The 16,593-nt window shown below is 60.8% G+C and overlaps 1 protein-coding gene across 1 annotated transcript in view; it reads right to left on the minus strand.

The window, feature by feature from the left end:
* Nucleotides 1-5,298: 5,298 nt before the first annotated feature.
* NFATC1 (nuclear factor of activated T cells 1) overlaps nt 5,299-16,593 on the minus strand; it is a 63,337-nt gene continuing 52,042 nt past the window's right edge. Inside the window, exons 7-8 of the mRNA XM_007449961.1 lie at nt 9,875-9,930; nt 5,299-5,454 (exon numbers count right to left, since the gene is read on the minus strand). Of these exons, the coding sequence (XP_007450023.1) occupies nt 5,299-5,454; nt 9,875-9,930 (212 nt within the window). The remainder of the gene's footprint in view (nt 5,455-9,874; nt 9,931-16,593) is intronic.

Raw genomic sequence — 16,593 nt, forward strand, 5'->3', positions numbered from 1 at the left:
CCTTGGGTGTGGCCGCGCCAGCCTCCCGGCCCCGACCCCCCTGCGGAAAGGGCACCCGCCTTCTTTCCCAGCAGTTCAGGCCCCACGATTCACCCCCCTCGTCCTACTCTGTTCCAAGCTCGGGTTAACCCCTCCCTGCGGATTCAAGGCCGCGTCGGGGGCCTCAGGCCAGTGTCAGTCAAGACGGTCGACAGCGCTGACCCCGTGGCGGCCTTTAGAGGGGAAGCCCCCTCCCCTTCACACGCCTGGGCTCTCCTGCCACCGGGTCTGGATACCTCACGGCGAGGCCAGCGGCATATGCAGACCAGACACACTGTGAGGAGCTCAGGCCCGCGCAGAAGGGCGGCTTTCAAACCCTCCCCACAGGCCCCGGCCCAGCCCTGACTCATCCCTCCCTGGGGGCCCGGTGGGGGGCAGCCAATTCCCTGCCTCTCTGCGGCGGCAGGTTTAAAGGTTTAACGTGGAAAGAAATGAAAACATCGGTCCCTCGTTCTCCTGCTGCAACAGCGAGAGCGGCCGTAAAACTGGGAATTTACTAACAGCGACCTCCGGGACGCGGGAGTTCCCAGGAGAAGGCGCATCACAGCGCCTGCACAAGCCTGACATGCGTAGCTGTGCACCGTCCCCCTCCAATGCACGCTCACCGCCACGCCACTGAGCCAACTCAGGAAGGTTCCAGAAGGCCCACGGGCAGCGGCCGCCACCAGCCACAGCGGGCGCCCCGTCCTGGCTCCCGCCAGCCACAGCGGGTGCCCCGTCCCAGCTCCCCTCAGCCACAGCGGGCGCCCCTTCCCGGCTCCCACCAGCCACAGCGGGCGCCCCGTCCCGGCTCCCGCCAACCACAGCAGGTGCCCCGTCCCGGCTCCCACCAGCCACAGAGGGCGCCCCGTCCCGGCTCCCTTCAGCCTTCAGGTGGGAGTGTCGGGTGGGCTTTAGGCCCAGGATAGACACCCTCAGGGCCTCCCTGGCTGACTCTGGTGAAGCTCCAGGGCCCTCACCCCGAGCAACAGGTGGGCAGGGGGCCCGGTGCCACCGCAGGCACTCCTGGGGACCAGCTAGAAACATCTCAGGGGAAGAGACAGACCCTCCAGACCCGAGGATCTGTCATGACTGACCTCATTTTAGGAACATGCTGACTTTGGCCCATGACTGTGAAGTCATTGGCTGGGATTCCCCCCTAGTGTGTGAGCTGCCGCCCCTGCCTGCTCGTCCCGGGGTCACTGGGCAGCGTCGGAAACGGGAGCCCTGGGGACACAGCCAGGGTGGACGCCGTCGTCCCCCCGAACCCAGGGGCCGCTCCCCACAGAGCAGGCTGCTTTCCCTCTTCAAGTGGGGCTGTTTCCTCGGCGTGTCGGCCTCGTGACAGGTACCAGGGCCCCTCAGCTCGCAGCGCTGGAGAGAGCGGACGCTTTCTTTCAGGAGACTGCGGTTAAACCCAGACAGCGACAAACAAGAAACTGAGCAAAACCTCCCTGGCTGCACGTGGGTGGGTCCGTGGCCTCTCCTGCAACTGCCCGGCTGTCTTCTCTGCTCTGCCCTTGACCTTCCCGCCAGGAACCCCCGCTGTACACACTCTGCTCGCTCAGGGGACACACTGTGAGGAGCTCAGGCCCGCGCAGAAGGGCGGCTTTCAAACCCTCCCCACAGGCCCCGGCCCAGCCCTGACTCATCCCTCCCTGGGGGCCCGGTGGGGGGCAGCCAATTCCCTGCCTCTCTGCGGCGGCAGGTTTAAAGGTTTAACGTGGAAAGAAATGAAAACATCGGTCCCTCGTTCTCCTGCTGCAACAGCGAGAGCGGCCGTAAAACTGGGAATTTACTAACAGCGACCTCCGGGACGCGGGAGTTCCCAGGAGAAGGCGCATCACAGCGCCTGCACAAGCCTGACATGCGTAGCTGTGCACCGTCCCCCTCCAATGCACGCTCACCGCCACGCCACTGAGCCAACTCAGGAAGGTTCCAGAAGGCCCACGGGCAGCGGCCGCCACCAGCCACAGCGGGCGCCCCGTCCTGGCTCCCGCCAGCCACAGCGGGTGCCCCGTCCCAGCTCCCCTCAGCCACAGCGGGCGCCCCTTCCCGGCTCCCACCAGCCACAGCGGGCGCCCCGTCCCGGCTCCCGCCAACCACAGCAGGTGCCCCGTCCCGGCTCCCACCAGCCACAGAGGGCGCCCCGTCCCGGCTCCCTTCAGCCTTCAGGTGGGAGTGTCGGGTGGGCTTTAGGCCCAGGATAGACACCCTCAGGGCCTCCCTGGCTGACTCTGGTGAAGCTCCAGGGCCCTCACCCCGAGCAACAGGTGGGCAGGGGGCCCGGTGCCACCGCAGGCACTCCTGGGGACCAGCTAGAAACATCTCAGGGGAAGAGACAGACCCTCCAGACCCGAGGATCTGTCATGACTGACCTCATTTTAGGAACATGCTGACTTTGGCCCATGACTGTGAAGTCATTGGCTGGGATTCCCCCCTAGTGTGTGAGCTGCCGCCCCTGCCTGCTCGTCCCGGGGTCACTGGGCAGCGTCGGAAACGGGAGCCCTGGGGACACAGCCAGGGTGGACGCCGTCGTCCCCCCGAACCCAGGGGCCGCTCCCCACAGAGCAGGCTGCTTTCCCTCTTCAAGTGGGGCTGTTTCCTCGGCGTGTCGGCCTCGTGACAGGTACCAGGGCCCCTCAGCTCGCAGCGCTGGAGAGAGCGGACGCTTTCTTTCAGGAGACTGCGGTTAAACCCAGACAGCGACAAACAAGAAACTGAGCAAAACCTCCCTGGCTGCACGTGGGTGGGTCCGTGGCCTCTCCTGCAACTGCCCGGCTGTCTTCTCTGCTCTGCCCTTGACCTTCCCGCCAGGAACCCCCGCTGTACACACTCTGCTCGCTCAGGGCGTTCTACACGCACCTGGAGACTTTCCCCCAAACATGGCCCTCAGAGACGGGGAGCGGCCCAAGCTGCCCAGGCCCCGCGCAGACCCGCAGCCGGGCTTCCTTCCAGTTTGAACAACAGACACTACTTGATGCGTCAGACGGCGGGCGATGGGGTGGTAGGCTTCTCTGCAGCGGAGGCTTCGGAGGGTAAGGACCGGCTGAGAGCAGACGTGGGAAGGAGGTGACAGAGGTGGCCCGGCCCACCTGGCCCCTAACCAACACCACCTGCTGAGCCATGTGAAGACTCAGCCCGAAGCTGCAGGGGGCAGAAGCGACCGCGAGAAAAAACACCAAACCTAGAACTGGAAGCTCGAGTTCCGGTCTTTCACTGGTCCATTTATTTTTTAAAAAAGAAAAGCACAGAAGGACGGTCCCCACGATCCGGGCACGGAGTCAGGGCCGGCTGGGGTCCCTGCTCCCAGGAAGCTCACAGCCCCACGGGGCAGGGCCACCCAGGAAGGCAGGGCAGGGCCGGGGCTCTCGGGCGTGGGTGGCACGGACCCCTCGACCCCCTGGGGATGGGGCAGATTTCCAGGAGAGAAGTGAAGGGAGACCAGGGCCTGATGAAAGCAGCACAGGCCACAGAGCCAGACAGTCATGCTCCGGAGGGATGGGCGGATGGATGGACGGCTCTGTGGGCGGGGCTGGGTCACCAGCTCGAGGGACCGGGGGTCCGGGTGACGGTCCACAAGCATGAGCGATGGGTGTGCTGGGCCGACACGGGGGTGATGGGGTGCGGAGCAGGGGGCAGGTCAGCCCCTGGCGGGAGGGAGCCTGCAGGACTGAACGGCAGCTGTAGGGATGGGGGGAGACGGTGGCCCCTCGACAGCCCTGCCCCAGGATCTCAGTGACGTGTCTCTGGGGGCCTCGGCACCCCCCGTGAAAGGGGGGCCTGGTTTGCGCGCAGACCCCCTCCCTCTGACTGGAGGCGTCTGTGTTAAGCGGGAGGTGAACTTCGAGCAGGAACTGCAGGAAACAACGTTCGAGCTGATTTCTAAACTGCTTTAGAAAGGAATTTTTCTTTATAAGCCTAGGTTTTCTTTAAAGCATTCAATTTTTAGTCAACCATGCTTGAATTTTAATTAGGACATGATCATTACATTTCCAAACAAAGACTGAATATTTTCTGCTGTAAGGAATGTAGTACCACATCCGAGAACAGGCAGGATTAGTGGAGTGCGCGGCACCCATCACAGAAGTCCCGGAGGGGTCCCCCACAGACGGCCCCACGGCAACGCGCACTCCTGCAGGTCTGTTCACGTACACGCTCGTGACGTGATGAGCACGAGACCACGTTATTCAAGCCTGGACAGGCGTGGCTAGCGTCTGCCCGAAAAACGGTTGATTCTACTTGCTATCCCCTCGGGTTTTCCAGGGCTTTCTATCACCTAGTCTATCGTACGTGACATTTCACACTAGGAGAAGACCGAAGCCTTCGAAAACATCTTGCTTTTACTAAGATGATGACGTGGCTGCTTTTGCAATTAGTCCTAGTGCATGGTTTCCCTCCTAGGTTATATGAATCTCAAGTTTTTAAAACAGCAGTCACAGTATAACAAGACTGTTGGCACAGCTGTTCTTAAGTGACACAGGTGAATCAGGACGCGGCCCTCTCTGGACACGCACCCTGCCGGCCTGGAGGAGGGCGGCATGGGCCCCGGGCACCAGGCCTCTGGTCTGAGCAACACCGAGAAACAACTTTCTACTAGTTCAGAAGCGAAACAACACATGATGCTGTTCTCCTTCAGAAAACAGCCTGAAAAGTAGAGAAGGTAAACAGGTCTTTTTCAGGCCAAGAGACCATCCTCAGAGCGTGCGAGGGGACAATCTGGACGAGGCGCTTTTTGGTCGAGTAAAGGGTGTTTCGGAGTGCAAGCCTCCTGGTCACCGGAGATGCAATTATCCAACCAAGAGTTTTCCGTGGGATGTCAGCTCGAGGACAGAAATCATTACCGTTAGTTAATGATCACACCAACCACCAGCCTTCAGGCTTCATACAAGGGTTTATTTCTAAAGGCACCTGCAAAATCATTATAACTATTTGCTTCTCTGCCTTAAACATCTCTAGAATTTAAACTCACACCAAGGCCACCTCAGCTTCTCTGTACAGAAGAGCTGCACCTTTTCTCCCCCTTGGCGGTTGTATTATCTGCAAGCAGCCAGCAAAATGATCAGTAATTATCCCCAAATGCAGCCCCCAGCCCCAAGAGTAATAAAGGAAAATACACTGAAAGCTTCACTTTTCTTTGGAAGCAACCGATGACGTGATCTTGCTAACAGGACGGTAGCAGCTCAGGCGTGCAGCGCGACCACACGGTCTGAAGCCACCACGTGTCAGGGCTCCTGATTTTCTTTCAGAAAAAGCACCGCGTGGGTTCGTTCGCAGCGATTAGGTTAGAAAGAGAGCGTTACCGTTGGCGGGCAGGTAGGTGAAGAGCTGGTACTGGCTCCTCTTGCGCTTCCCGTTGCACACGTAGAAGCTGACTTGGACGGGGCTGGTTATCCTCTGGTTGCGAAAAGGCGGGATCTCCACCACCAGCGAATTCTAGTGAGAAAGCGGCAGGAGGAGGGGGCGGTGAGCGTCTCGCAAACGCACAGACACACCCAGGCCCTCCCGGAGCGTGAAACACGCAGCAGGTTTGCCCTTCAGAGAGGCCACGCTGAGAGCCTGCAGGGACCCTGATTCCTCCCAGCAGAGCCGAAAGGTGGGCTGAGGGTGTGTGCGAGGTAGGGAGGCGGGGGGCTTCACCTACGCTGCCACCGACTTGGTCCGGGAGAGAAGCCGTGAGCACAGATGCTAAGAGCGGGCCCACTAACGGGCAGGGAAGTCTCCCACGCCCCTCTGCCCCCAAGCCAAGGCATGACCTTCAGAAAACTAAGCCCACATTCGCCGACTTGGTGCTCCTGGGGAAGCTGGGAGCAGCAGTTCAGGTAACTGGCAACGAAGACCCAGGGGAAGTGCTCGCCGCAGATGCTCGGTTCCGACGGCCCAAAGCCCAAGCCATGACCCTCTCAAATCGAAGGGGACGGGAGAGTCGGACTCAGCGAACTTGGGAGGGGCGGACAGTCAGGCACGGATGCATCAGGGTGGCTTGCGGAAGCTGCTGTTACCTTTCCATGTTTTAAATGAAAAGTCAGCGACACGTTTACAAAACTGTGCCCTTTCAAGTACAGATATAAACACGGGTCGCCGTGGGGCAGCGTGCGTGTGGGAGAAGGAAGCAAGGCTGGGGTCCGTGTGCTGAGACCGGGCGTCCACACGAGGGCCCGTCCTTGGCGCCAGAGAGGTGCCCTTGATTTAGGGAGGGGGGAGAGAGTTCACATCCAGAAAGTTTCTTCAAGGTTTTTTGTCATATGATTTCAGTTAACAAGTAGGAAAATGTATAAGAAAAATCCATGGCATCCCTTTTTCTTTTAATTAGAGTAACTGGAGCCTGTTACCCAATTTAACAGCAAAATTGATTGAATCCTGTTAATAATGAAATCTGAGGAGAACTTCAGGGCAACCTCTTCCCTTTCCAGGTGAAGAAATGGGGCTCAGAAGCCTGCTGCTGAGGGCACACGAGCGGCAGGGCCGGAGGGGCCGGGACCCGGGCTGCAGCCCCCTCTGGGCTCCATCCCCTGGGGCCACACTTGGGTCAGGCAATGGGCCCCTGTTGTGCTAACAGCTTCATTCCATTTGGAAGAAGCCACGAGCGTGCAGGTCTCCTGCCTGAGCAGAGGAACCCCAAGGGGACAGGCCCAGTGGAGATGAGGGTGTGCGCCCGGCCAGACCCCTGCTGAGAGTCTGCACCCCAGCTACGCGGCCGGTGTTCAGGAGCCTGGCTGCGGCCCGACGGGTCCGGGTTTCTGCCCTGGCTCTGCCATCTCTGAGTCTTAGCTCCACCACGTGCACAGGGAACCGAAAGAGAAAGACACTCCTCGGGGGCTGTTTTCTGAGGATTCAATGATATGAGGCGACCCTGCCGGTGACGCTGGCGCCCGGCACACAGCTGGTGCACCACGATGGCAGACACGGTGGCCCGCGGTGACCGGAGCCCGATCTCTACAGAAGGAACCAGGACAAGAGACAGAAAGGAAGAGGGTTTGCCTAAGCCGAGACCAGAAGCAAAGCGGGGAGGCATCAACAGGAGCGGCTGCGTCCGGCAGGGCGAGGAGCCCCGAGCAGGTTCCACGTCGCGCGGTCGGCTTCTGTGGGTTCTAAGAGGCTGGAGGGCTGTGTTTTTGATGTGGGCACAGACTGATATGCTAGACAAACTATGAAATTTTGTGACAAAGTTCTGTCCTCGTGGGAGCACTAATGCTAAATACACAGTAAGGTAGAGGTGGGAAGGAAAATGCAGTGACAGGAAAACCTGTCACGACAGGAACAGAGTAAGGGTCACAAACGGCACTCAGTACATCCATGTCACCTGCTTTAAGAACACCCACTGTCTGGGGGCTTCCCTGGTGGCGCAGTGGTTAAGGATCCACCTGCCAGTGCAGGGGACATGGGTTCGATCCCTGGTCCGGGAGGATCCCACAGGCCGTGGAGCAACTAAGCCCGCGAGCCACAGTTACTGAAGCCCACGCACCTAGAGCCCGTGAGCCACAACAAGAGAAGCCACCGCAACGAGAAGAAGCATGCGCACCGCAACCAAGATTAGCCCCCGCTCGCCGCAACTAGAGAAAAGCCCGTGTGCGGCAACAGACCCAACGCAGCCAAAAATAAATAAATAAGATAAATAAATTAATAAAAAAAAGAAAACCCGTTGTCTAAATTGCTCACAATAGTACATAAACTATATATACAGCACAATCCGACCTTGTTTTAAATATGCACACAACATAAGGTACACGTATATACGTGTGTGCACATGTAGATACACACCCATGACAGGAAAAGGATGGAAGGAAATACGCCCAAATGTTAATGGTGGCTATATCCAAGTGGTGAAATTACACTAGGCGTTTTCTTTGGTTATACTTTGCTATATCTTCCAATTTTCCACAGTGAATGTGACACTCTTTTATAATTAGAAAAAAAAATATAAAAGTAAACTTCATTTAAGAGATAAGAAAGATGAAATGGTGACTGTAAAGCACATCATTATTCACATGTCCTACGTTTCTCTTAGAACACATGACTGATAACTGTTAAGCTTTCTTTAATATATGCACTGTTCACAGTGGAAAAGGAAACTCAACAACGGAAAATCTGAACATGCAAACTTGGCGGAATTATTTCGATGCCAACAGACGCATAGCTTCTGCAGAGGCCTCTCCTTCCTGCCCAGGGAGAAGGGGTGGGCGGCACTGGGGCCTGGGGGCAGAGGACTCGGGCCTGCGGTGGGGCTGGAACTGGGAGCTGAGGGCCCCCGTTTCGGGGTGACGGCTGGTGGCCGGTGTCTGTCACAGCAAACCTGAGGGCCGGCTCTGCAGCTGCCGGGCCTGTGGGACCCAGAGTTCCCCGTCGGAAAGTGGAGCTGCCTGAGACGGGGCACTTTCTCGGGGGGGCCAGGAGGAGCCCAAGAGGACGTGTGAGGTTAGAGGCCTGGACACCTTGGGGGAAGTGAGGTCATGGACACAGGTGTCGCCCCTGGGCCAGGGGGGAAGCATCTCCTTCTGACACCATTTGAAAAGCCTTCTGGTAAATGGGTTGGTGCTTGGAAAAGAAAGCTTAAGTCGCAGGTGAAAGACGCTGCTCCTGACGGCGCCACCCGTGCGGAGGGAGCGCAGGCCCAGGGCCTCCTCCCAGCACGTGTCCTCCCGGCCGCCGCGCAGAGGGCACCTAGACCCCTTCGGCAAAGCCCACAGCCCAAGGTCCCCTGCTCACACGAGGGAGCCCGAGGGAAAAATTCAGTCCTTAACCGGACGAGATTCTGAACCGTGACCCCCATTCCCTGCATCCACACACCTGCGTCAGGAGTGGCTGGTGGGACGAGGCAGAGAGCCTGGAAGATCTGTGAACGTCTCTGGAAAGTCACCTGCTATTAGCCTGTACATGAGGTTACCTGAAGGTTTCTACTGCTCTTCTGGGACTAAGTAGGACACACACGCACTCAGTGGTGCACAGTAACCCAGCCCCTTCACTTCACACACAATGGTCTCAACACCCCAACTAGAAGACAGAGACTGTCAGGGCAGGTAAGAACACAAGGCCCAGCTCTTTGCTGTCTGCAAGGGCCCGCTTAAAACACAAAGACACAGACTGAAAGGTGTGCCATATTAATACTCAGCCAGAGAAAGCTGCAGCAGCTACGTAACTTCAGACAGAAAACATCCTCCATCGACAACTCAAGAAACAATCATTCTGCCTCAGGTCCCTCCGTGCGTGAACAACCACGAGGGCCATGGGAGGCCGCGCGTAAGGATGGGCTCAGGTACGCCCTGGGCCAGCGCAGCGACCCCTCAGAGGTCAGGCGTGTGCAGCGGGAGCCTGTCCCCGCAGGGGCCCCGGCTGCCGGCCAACGGACAAGCCGGTTGAGCACACTGAGGTCTGACCCCGCGTCTGTGTCCTGGCTCTTCCCTGGGAGGACAGCAGTGAGGGGTCACTGTCAAGGATGCTGGCGGAACCCCGAGGCCCACCTGCCCGGGAGGGGGGGAAGGTGCGCTCAGGTTCCGGACAGCAGGTCCTGGGGGCGGGGGCAGTGGGGCCCCTGGGGCCCTGGTGACGATGGCAGCCAGAGGGGACAGCAGGCCCCAGGGGTATGAGTGCATCCTGGTCTTCCTGGTGGGGGGCCTGCAGCGCACGAGGCGCCCTGTCCTCCCTGGTGGCCCCGCATCCGAGTCGGCCCCGTGCTGCAAGCCCCAAGAGCGCTTATGTCACGAGGCGTTTCCCAACCATTTCTATTCCTCGCTCTCTCTGTTATGTTCATCAGTGGTTCGTTTTAACAAAGCAGAAGCCATGTGCCTCGGGCCAGGCGCCGCTGCCCATAAAAAGCCCCGACCAGAGAGCGACGCCCATGGCCGCCCGCCGCACTCACCGGCTTGCACAGGGCTCCGTCGATTTTCGCCTCCATCTCCCAGATGTGGTGGCCGTCTGCAAGAAAGGGCGCGAGAAATCCGTTACTCTGTCCTGACCGGGCACCGCCCCGAAATCACACCTGGATGCAGGCAGACGGGACTCGGGGCGGGAACCCTCTGATGAGAGGGTCCACCCTGGCCTGGCCGGCCCACTAGCAGCTGGTGCGACTGGGATGCCGCACCTGACTGACTGGCTGGAGAGAGGCCACGAGGCCCTGGGAGGAAGCTCAAACCCAAACCCGAGAGCAGCGACCTGGTGGGGCCTGGACACCCCCGCTCTGCAGGAAGGAGCCACGTGCCAGCGAGCATCCCCAGCGCCAGCCCCGGGTGGGGTCCACGCTCGGGTCTCCAAGGGGAGCGAGCCTGGGAGGTGCGCGGATGACCCGGGTAAGAAGGGCGCTGGTCTTGGGACTCGGACCCGGTTTGAGTCTGGCCTACGGTGTACAGGGGGGGAGCGGGGCCTCGCGACCGGGGCCACAGAGCCCTTGGTGTCTCGGGAGCAGGGTTATTCTAATGAGCAGGGGCCCGGGAGCCTCGGGTCCTGCCCCAGCTCAGGGGAACTGTCGGGTGAACAAGAAAATCCTCTCTGTGACTGTGCTTTGCCGCATCAGGATACAGAAATGCAAAACACAAGGTATTTTTAACCTCACCCTGTGGCGTTTGCATGTTTGAAAAAACTGAAAAGGCTCCAGTGCCATGAAAGAAAGGGTTTATTGTCCCCCGGACCAGGCCCTCGAGGGAGCCGAAGCCTGGAAGCCCGCCCTCCGGGGTGACGGAGCGGAGCCATGTTCTGGGAGCTGGGAAGTCCCTCTGGCAGGCACGCTGTTTGTGGACCACGTCTGGCCGTTACTTTGAATTAATAGACGTCAGTCTCCTACAGGGGCCTCCTTCCTCTGCATCTTGTATAAAGTCGGCTCCCCAAACAAACCACTACAGCTGGATGGGCTGAGCTGTTGCTTATTCTCTGTTTTCCAAGAAGAAATGTGTGTGTGTTCCAAATCCTAAATTATAAATAAATTAGACAAAATCTCCTTTTTCTCCCTGGCAGTGCTGGCCGGGCAGGGGCGGAGGGTGGAGCAGAAAGGAAATGTGAGTCACAGAGAGGCTGGGATGTGCCAGGACCACACCAGCCCCTCAGGACGCGGAGATGCCCATGCTGAGTATCCACCAGATGGACCCACTCAGTGATAAGACATGGGCCGGAGGCCCACGGGACCCGCATCCATCTCTCCTCTAGGAAAAAATAACAGGAAACGGAAAGAACACCCACCGCCCTTAAAGGCATCAGGAGGCAAAGCAGCAAACGCTCCAGTCCTGTGAGCACAGGACTCAGTGAACAAAGTGCCCTGACTCTGGGCCGATAAACGAGGGAGGATCCCAGCGCCTGTGCAAAGCGCTACGGGACGTAGGCTTCCGCGTGGCGCAGCCCAGACCTGCTGCACATGCGGACACACTGTCGGGCCCCCCACCGGTTTGAGGAGATCCAAGTTACTCTTCCTGTAACCAGGCCTCCCATGTCCTTGGTGCCTTTTAAGATCAACAAGTTTTCTCATGACAAAGCCTATCTTTGTCCCTTTCCCCCAAAACAGCTTTAAGCACTAAAACCTGAACTGTCGGCAGCCGCTCAGCCTTTTGTCGACAGAGGCTGACGGGCCTCCCATCAGAAGGAGAGGGGACGCTGAGGCCGCTGGGGGCCAGGGATGCCCAGCATTACCCGGCGTCCACCTTACCACCACCCGCCCTCCAGGAGGGACCCGAGACCAGACCAGCCTCCCGGGAATGCTGTTGCAGGTTCACCTGTGGAACAAAAATTAAGGGAAATACACGCATGCAGTGGAGCGGGCGGTGGTGTGTGCACGCTGAGGACACGCAGGGCGGGAGGGGTCTCTTCCCTCCACGGCTTCCTGGGCCTTTGGGACACCATCCTTGTCACAGCACCTGCCTGGGGGCCGGAGGTCCCACTGTGCGCACCAGGTCTGCGAGCCAGCCGGGCCTGGCCACCGGCACGGTTTCTGAAAGTGCAGACCCTTCAAACCACACCACTAAAGCCCGACTCACAGGCCCAGGGCTCCCTGTGTCCCCGTCACCTTGGCCCTGGGGGGCTCTGGCCCCGAGGTCTCTATTCTGTGGTTGAGTCACAGCTGAGGGGCTGGCCTTGGGGATCCCAAGCACAGCGTGAGCTCTTAGCGGCCAGTGTCTCCTTGGTCAGAAGTGCACACGCAGCCCTGCTCAGGGACAAGACAGGAGCAGACGCCACGGGCTGGTGATTGCCTGCTCTGTCCTCACACGGGGACCCTCCCCACCGGCACCCGCAGCCCCGCTGGCTGCTGACTCCCCAGAGCTGCCCTGGCCTCCCTCGGGTGGGAGGCCATGTGGCCTCTGGGCGCCTCTTGTGCACAGGCCCGGCTGGGCGTCCTGTGCAAGTTCAGCCTCTACCAGGAAGGGAAGCGATCGGCCCTGAATGGCCCTTTGTGTTCCAGCCTTATCAGGAGTTTGCTGGCTTTCTCAGTAGGAAACTGTGCGCAAGCCCAGAAGTAAAAATATTCCGAATCATTAGGGAATTCCCTGCGGCGTGAGTCATCAGAAAGGCTTCCCCACCCCACCCACCGCCAGGAGGCTTCCACAGCCGCCTCGGGAGGAGCTGCCTCCGTGGGACAGGGCTGAGCGGGGGCCACCAACGGAGGCCCGAGGGTCCCCAGCAGCCTCACTTGTTTCCGGCCCTCCGCAGGGCCAGGGCGGAGGTGCTGCCTCTGACCCACACGTGGTGGCACATTCGGGCCGTCGGAGCCCCGCGGACCAGCAGATGCGCCTCCAGAGTGAGGGAAGGTCCAGCCGCTGCGGCACCTCTGAGGCCCGACACCCACGCCAGGAGCGCCCAGGGGAGCAACACATGTGTGCTCTCGGGAGCCCGCGCACGGAGCCACTGCGGCGTCACGAATGACACCGACGGCCGTGCACGGCGAACGATGACCAGGACGTTCTCCCTCCGGCCCTCAGAGGGTGACGTCCTGATGCTCCCGCGGGATGGACCTCAAGGACCTCGCTGGGTGGAGGAGCTGGGCCCACAGGACGTCCTGAGCAGGCAAGTCCATGGAGACAGAAAGCGGTCCTCGGCTGCCAGGCTGCGGGAGGACACGGGTGACGGCTAGCGGGCAAAGCTTCTTTGGGGATGAGGAGAATGTCCTGGGATATGTGTGCTGGGCTCTGAATCAACCCAAGCCCTTGGACTTTAGACGGGCGAGTTGTGCGGTCTGTGAGTTACATCTCAACATGGCTGATACGGAAAATGAATCCTCCCACACGGCCGCACGTGGCGTCGCCACACGTGGTCCTCAAAGAGGCGGAAGAGGCCAGAACCTGGAGCCGCTCCCCCCGCCGTGCCCACTGCCACCCGGGCCCACTCTCTGGAGCCCTCCTGGGGAGGCGCCTGGAGGAAGAGACGAGCGAGCCAGGCCAAGCCGAGGGGGCTCTCTGGTGACACCCCACGCGTGCACAGGACGCCTCCACTCTGACTACTGCAGTGCCCTCAAGGCTCACAGCCGGCCTGCACACCCCTGCACCCTCCACTGCAGGCGGCCGTGCCCTGGAGGGAGAGGTGCAGCTGGGGCCGTGAAGGCCAGGGAGGGCAGAGGTCATGCTGAGCCCACTGCCCAGTCCAGCAGCTGCAGCCCGCTCCCCTCCCCAGCCTGTCGCATGCGCACCCACGAGGAGAGCCCTGCAGGGAGGGGAGGTCCCCGGGGACAGGGGTGAGGGCGCGTCCCGGGACACCGACAAAGGGGAGAGCTCGGAGCCGGGAGGGGAAGGGCCCTTGGGCCCCGACGCCAACAGAGCCTGCGCACCCGACAGGGCCCTGCCCATCTGCCCATCTCGGCAGAGGGGTGCCGGGGTAGCGTGATCCCTCGCAAGCCTGTTCAAGATGCTGTGTAGTTTAGAAGCATGGGAGGATCACTGAATTCCGAGGCCACAAAGTGAGAATGAGCCTCCTGAGGACAAGAGCGGCCCAGCCGCTGCTCTCGTCCACTGACTGGGGGTCAGGGCCGTTTCCTGGACGGTCAGTCCCAGGCAGGTCGCAGGCTGGGGCTACCAGGGGGTAGCAGCTCCCACGCCCCCGCCGCCCCACGAGCCCACACCCGGAGGCGTCTCGGCCCAGGGTTACCCTAAGACCCCACCCGCAGAGGTCAGCCGCCCACGACCACAGCTGCCCTTGTGGGCGCACGGCACCTTCCCTGCCCACCTTCCCCGGTCAGCACCAGAAGCATCTGAACACAGCGTCTCCCCTGCACCAAGTCTTGGCTTCTGGGTGTGAGTAGCACGCCAGCCAGCAGGGTCCATTCTGTGCAAGTTCCAGAACCCCTGGGACCAACACCCGGGGCAGCGGGGCTGCAGCCTGAGTGCCAGCTGGACAACCGGCGAGTGACACCCGACCCGCAAGGCCCTACCCGAGACGCCCCCCGGCAAAGGCCTGCCACAGCGGCCAGACCCCAAAAGCCAAAGGACCGCTGGGCACCACCCAGCCGGAGTGGCCCCGCGACGGCCCGACTCTGGTCCTCTTCCGTAAAACGGGCACGGCCTGCGTCTGGCGTGGTGTGGACTCTGGCTCCAGACGCTTCCCCGCAGGCAGCGAGCCCTGCTTCCATGCTAAGGTCTCGGGAGACCCTGGACGCGATCTTTTCTTCTGGGGTCTGTCTCTGGTGGCTTTGGGGCCTTAGTAAGAGGTCTGACAAGGAGGTGGTCTAGTCGTGTGGCAGGCGGTCACGCTGTGCCCGATGACCCTCCACGTCTACACCCTGGGTGTCCTACCTCCACGTCTGGGCAGGCTGGGACCTGGTGAGCCCCAGTGCGGCACGGCCCCTCTGAGTCTGGGCCTTGAGGAGGCCTGGCGCCCATGGAGGGTGCCCGGCGCCTTGCAGAGGAGACCCGGGGGCCACGGCTGTGTCCAGCCACACGCGAGGGCCGGCAAACAGTGTTGTTTGTTGAAGCCGCCAAGTTCTGGTGAGCTCTGTCGTGCAGCAGGAGAAGCCAAAACAGGCTTCACACGGTTTCTGGGAATTGCAGAGAACAGGCCGGGGCTGCGCACAGTGGGGACTGTCAGTGTCGGCGTCAAGAACCTGGTAACGTTCACGGCAACGGAACGTCTGAAGCCGTCCTCTCTCGTGTCTCCAGAAGAGGCCGTTTGCCTGCACGTGGGCGCTCGCTCTGTGTCCTCACGTATTTGTCAGGCTGTTCCAAATATTCACACACGTGTACGGATACGTCCCCCGTGCATAGGTCTGAAGAGAGACCCCCAGATCTTCAGTGGGAGATGGGGCACAGCATCTCACTTCCTGCAGGTGGCCCTGCCATGGTGTCCCGCACCTGCCGCGCCCCCTATGTGAGCCTGTGCCGATGTCCACGCACACACACGGCCACCGTGGGAGGTGTCATCTGACGCGGAGGCCACGGCTGTCAGCTGTGAAGGCCAGGCCCTGCAGCCTCTTGCTGGACACAAAGACCTCAGAAGAATCACAGGACGGTTCTGGAAAGTTGTCACCTTATGCAGCCAGAGCTGAGCATGGCTGGTCCACGGCTCTTTGTGATGGGCCCCTCGTCCACAGATGGGGCTTTGCTCCTACATCCCGAGGGCCGTCCTTCTGCGGGGACCCTGCTCGGTCACCATGATGTGGACACAGGTGACGGCGGGGCCTCAGCCAGGAGGAACCCTGAAACACTGAGGATGCTCCGAGCGCGGCCCAGTGCAGCCGAGGGGATGTGGTGACGTGGAGCTCGGCTCCCCCGGTGCCTGACGTGGCGACGTTCGCGGCAGCTACAGTCCTGCTCCTGCAGCGGCTGCCACGGGGCCCACTGCCCCCGTCCAGCGGCTCCAGAGACCAGGCTCACTGTGCGCGCCGGCCTTGCTGCCACCAAGCAGGGGGTGATGGAACCTTCAAGCAGACCAGGCGGCCTCCTTGCAAGCCTAGAGGATGATTAGGCTTTGAATCTAAATTGACTTCAGTGGCTTCTCCCCCTGCAATCAACCAAGAGAAGCCCAGTGACAGTTCAGCCGGCCAGGCAGCGTCGGTGTGCACTCTGTGTGGACACCTTCCCCCTCCTGAAAACACAGAACTGGCATGAGTATGCGCGCAGATGTGCCAACAACCCTGTTTGGACACAAGCACGACGTGACAGGATGCACAGCCGCATCTTTACATCTCCCTTGTCACACGGTGTTCACGGGACGTCTGGCCTCCACCCACTCGCTGGTTTTTCACCTTCCGCCTGCCAGACGCAGATCTGCCGCAGGAGCGAGCGGGCTGGGGACGGTTCCTGACGTGACAGCGAGAGACAGCGGCGCTCGGCCTGCATGGGGGCCGCGGCGGCCCGGGAGGCCACGTGAGGGCAACGGCCAGACATCCGAGGACTCGGCTCCCACCTGCAGGCGGGTGGCCGCTGTGAAGGCCCCGTGACTGGGCCACAGTAAGCCACGCCAACCTAGGAGCCCCACGGGCACCCACGACGAGCCGAGGGGGTCAGGAGACGTCTCACAGTCCCGTCCTGGCACCAAGGTCAAAGTCGGGGCTGACCGGTCGAGGAAACAGCGAGGGGTGCCAGCTGGTTCCCACCACAGACGTCTCTGTGCGCGGTGAGGACGCGGCGAGGACGCAGCACCAGGCCTGGGCCCCCCCCCCCCCCCCCCCCCCCC

The sequence above is a fragment of the Lipotes vexillifer genome, unplaced genomic scaffold (genome assembly GCF_000442215.2).
Source record: "Lipotes vexillifer unplaced genomic scaffold, Lipotes_vexillifer_v1.1 scaffold1012, whole genome shotgun sequence".
Classification (NCBI taxonomy): Eukaryota; Metazoa; Chordata; class Mammalia; order Artiodactyla; family Lipotidae; genus Lipotes; species Lipotes vexillifer.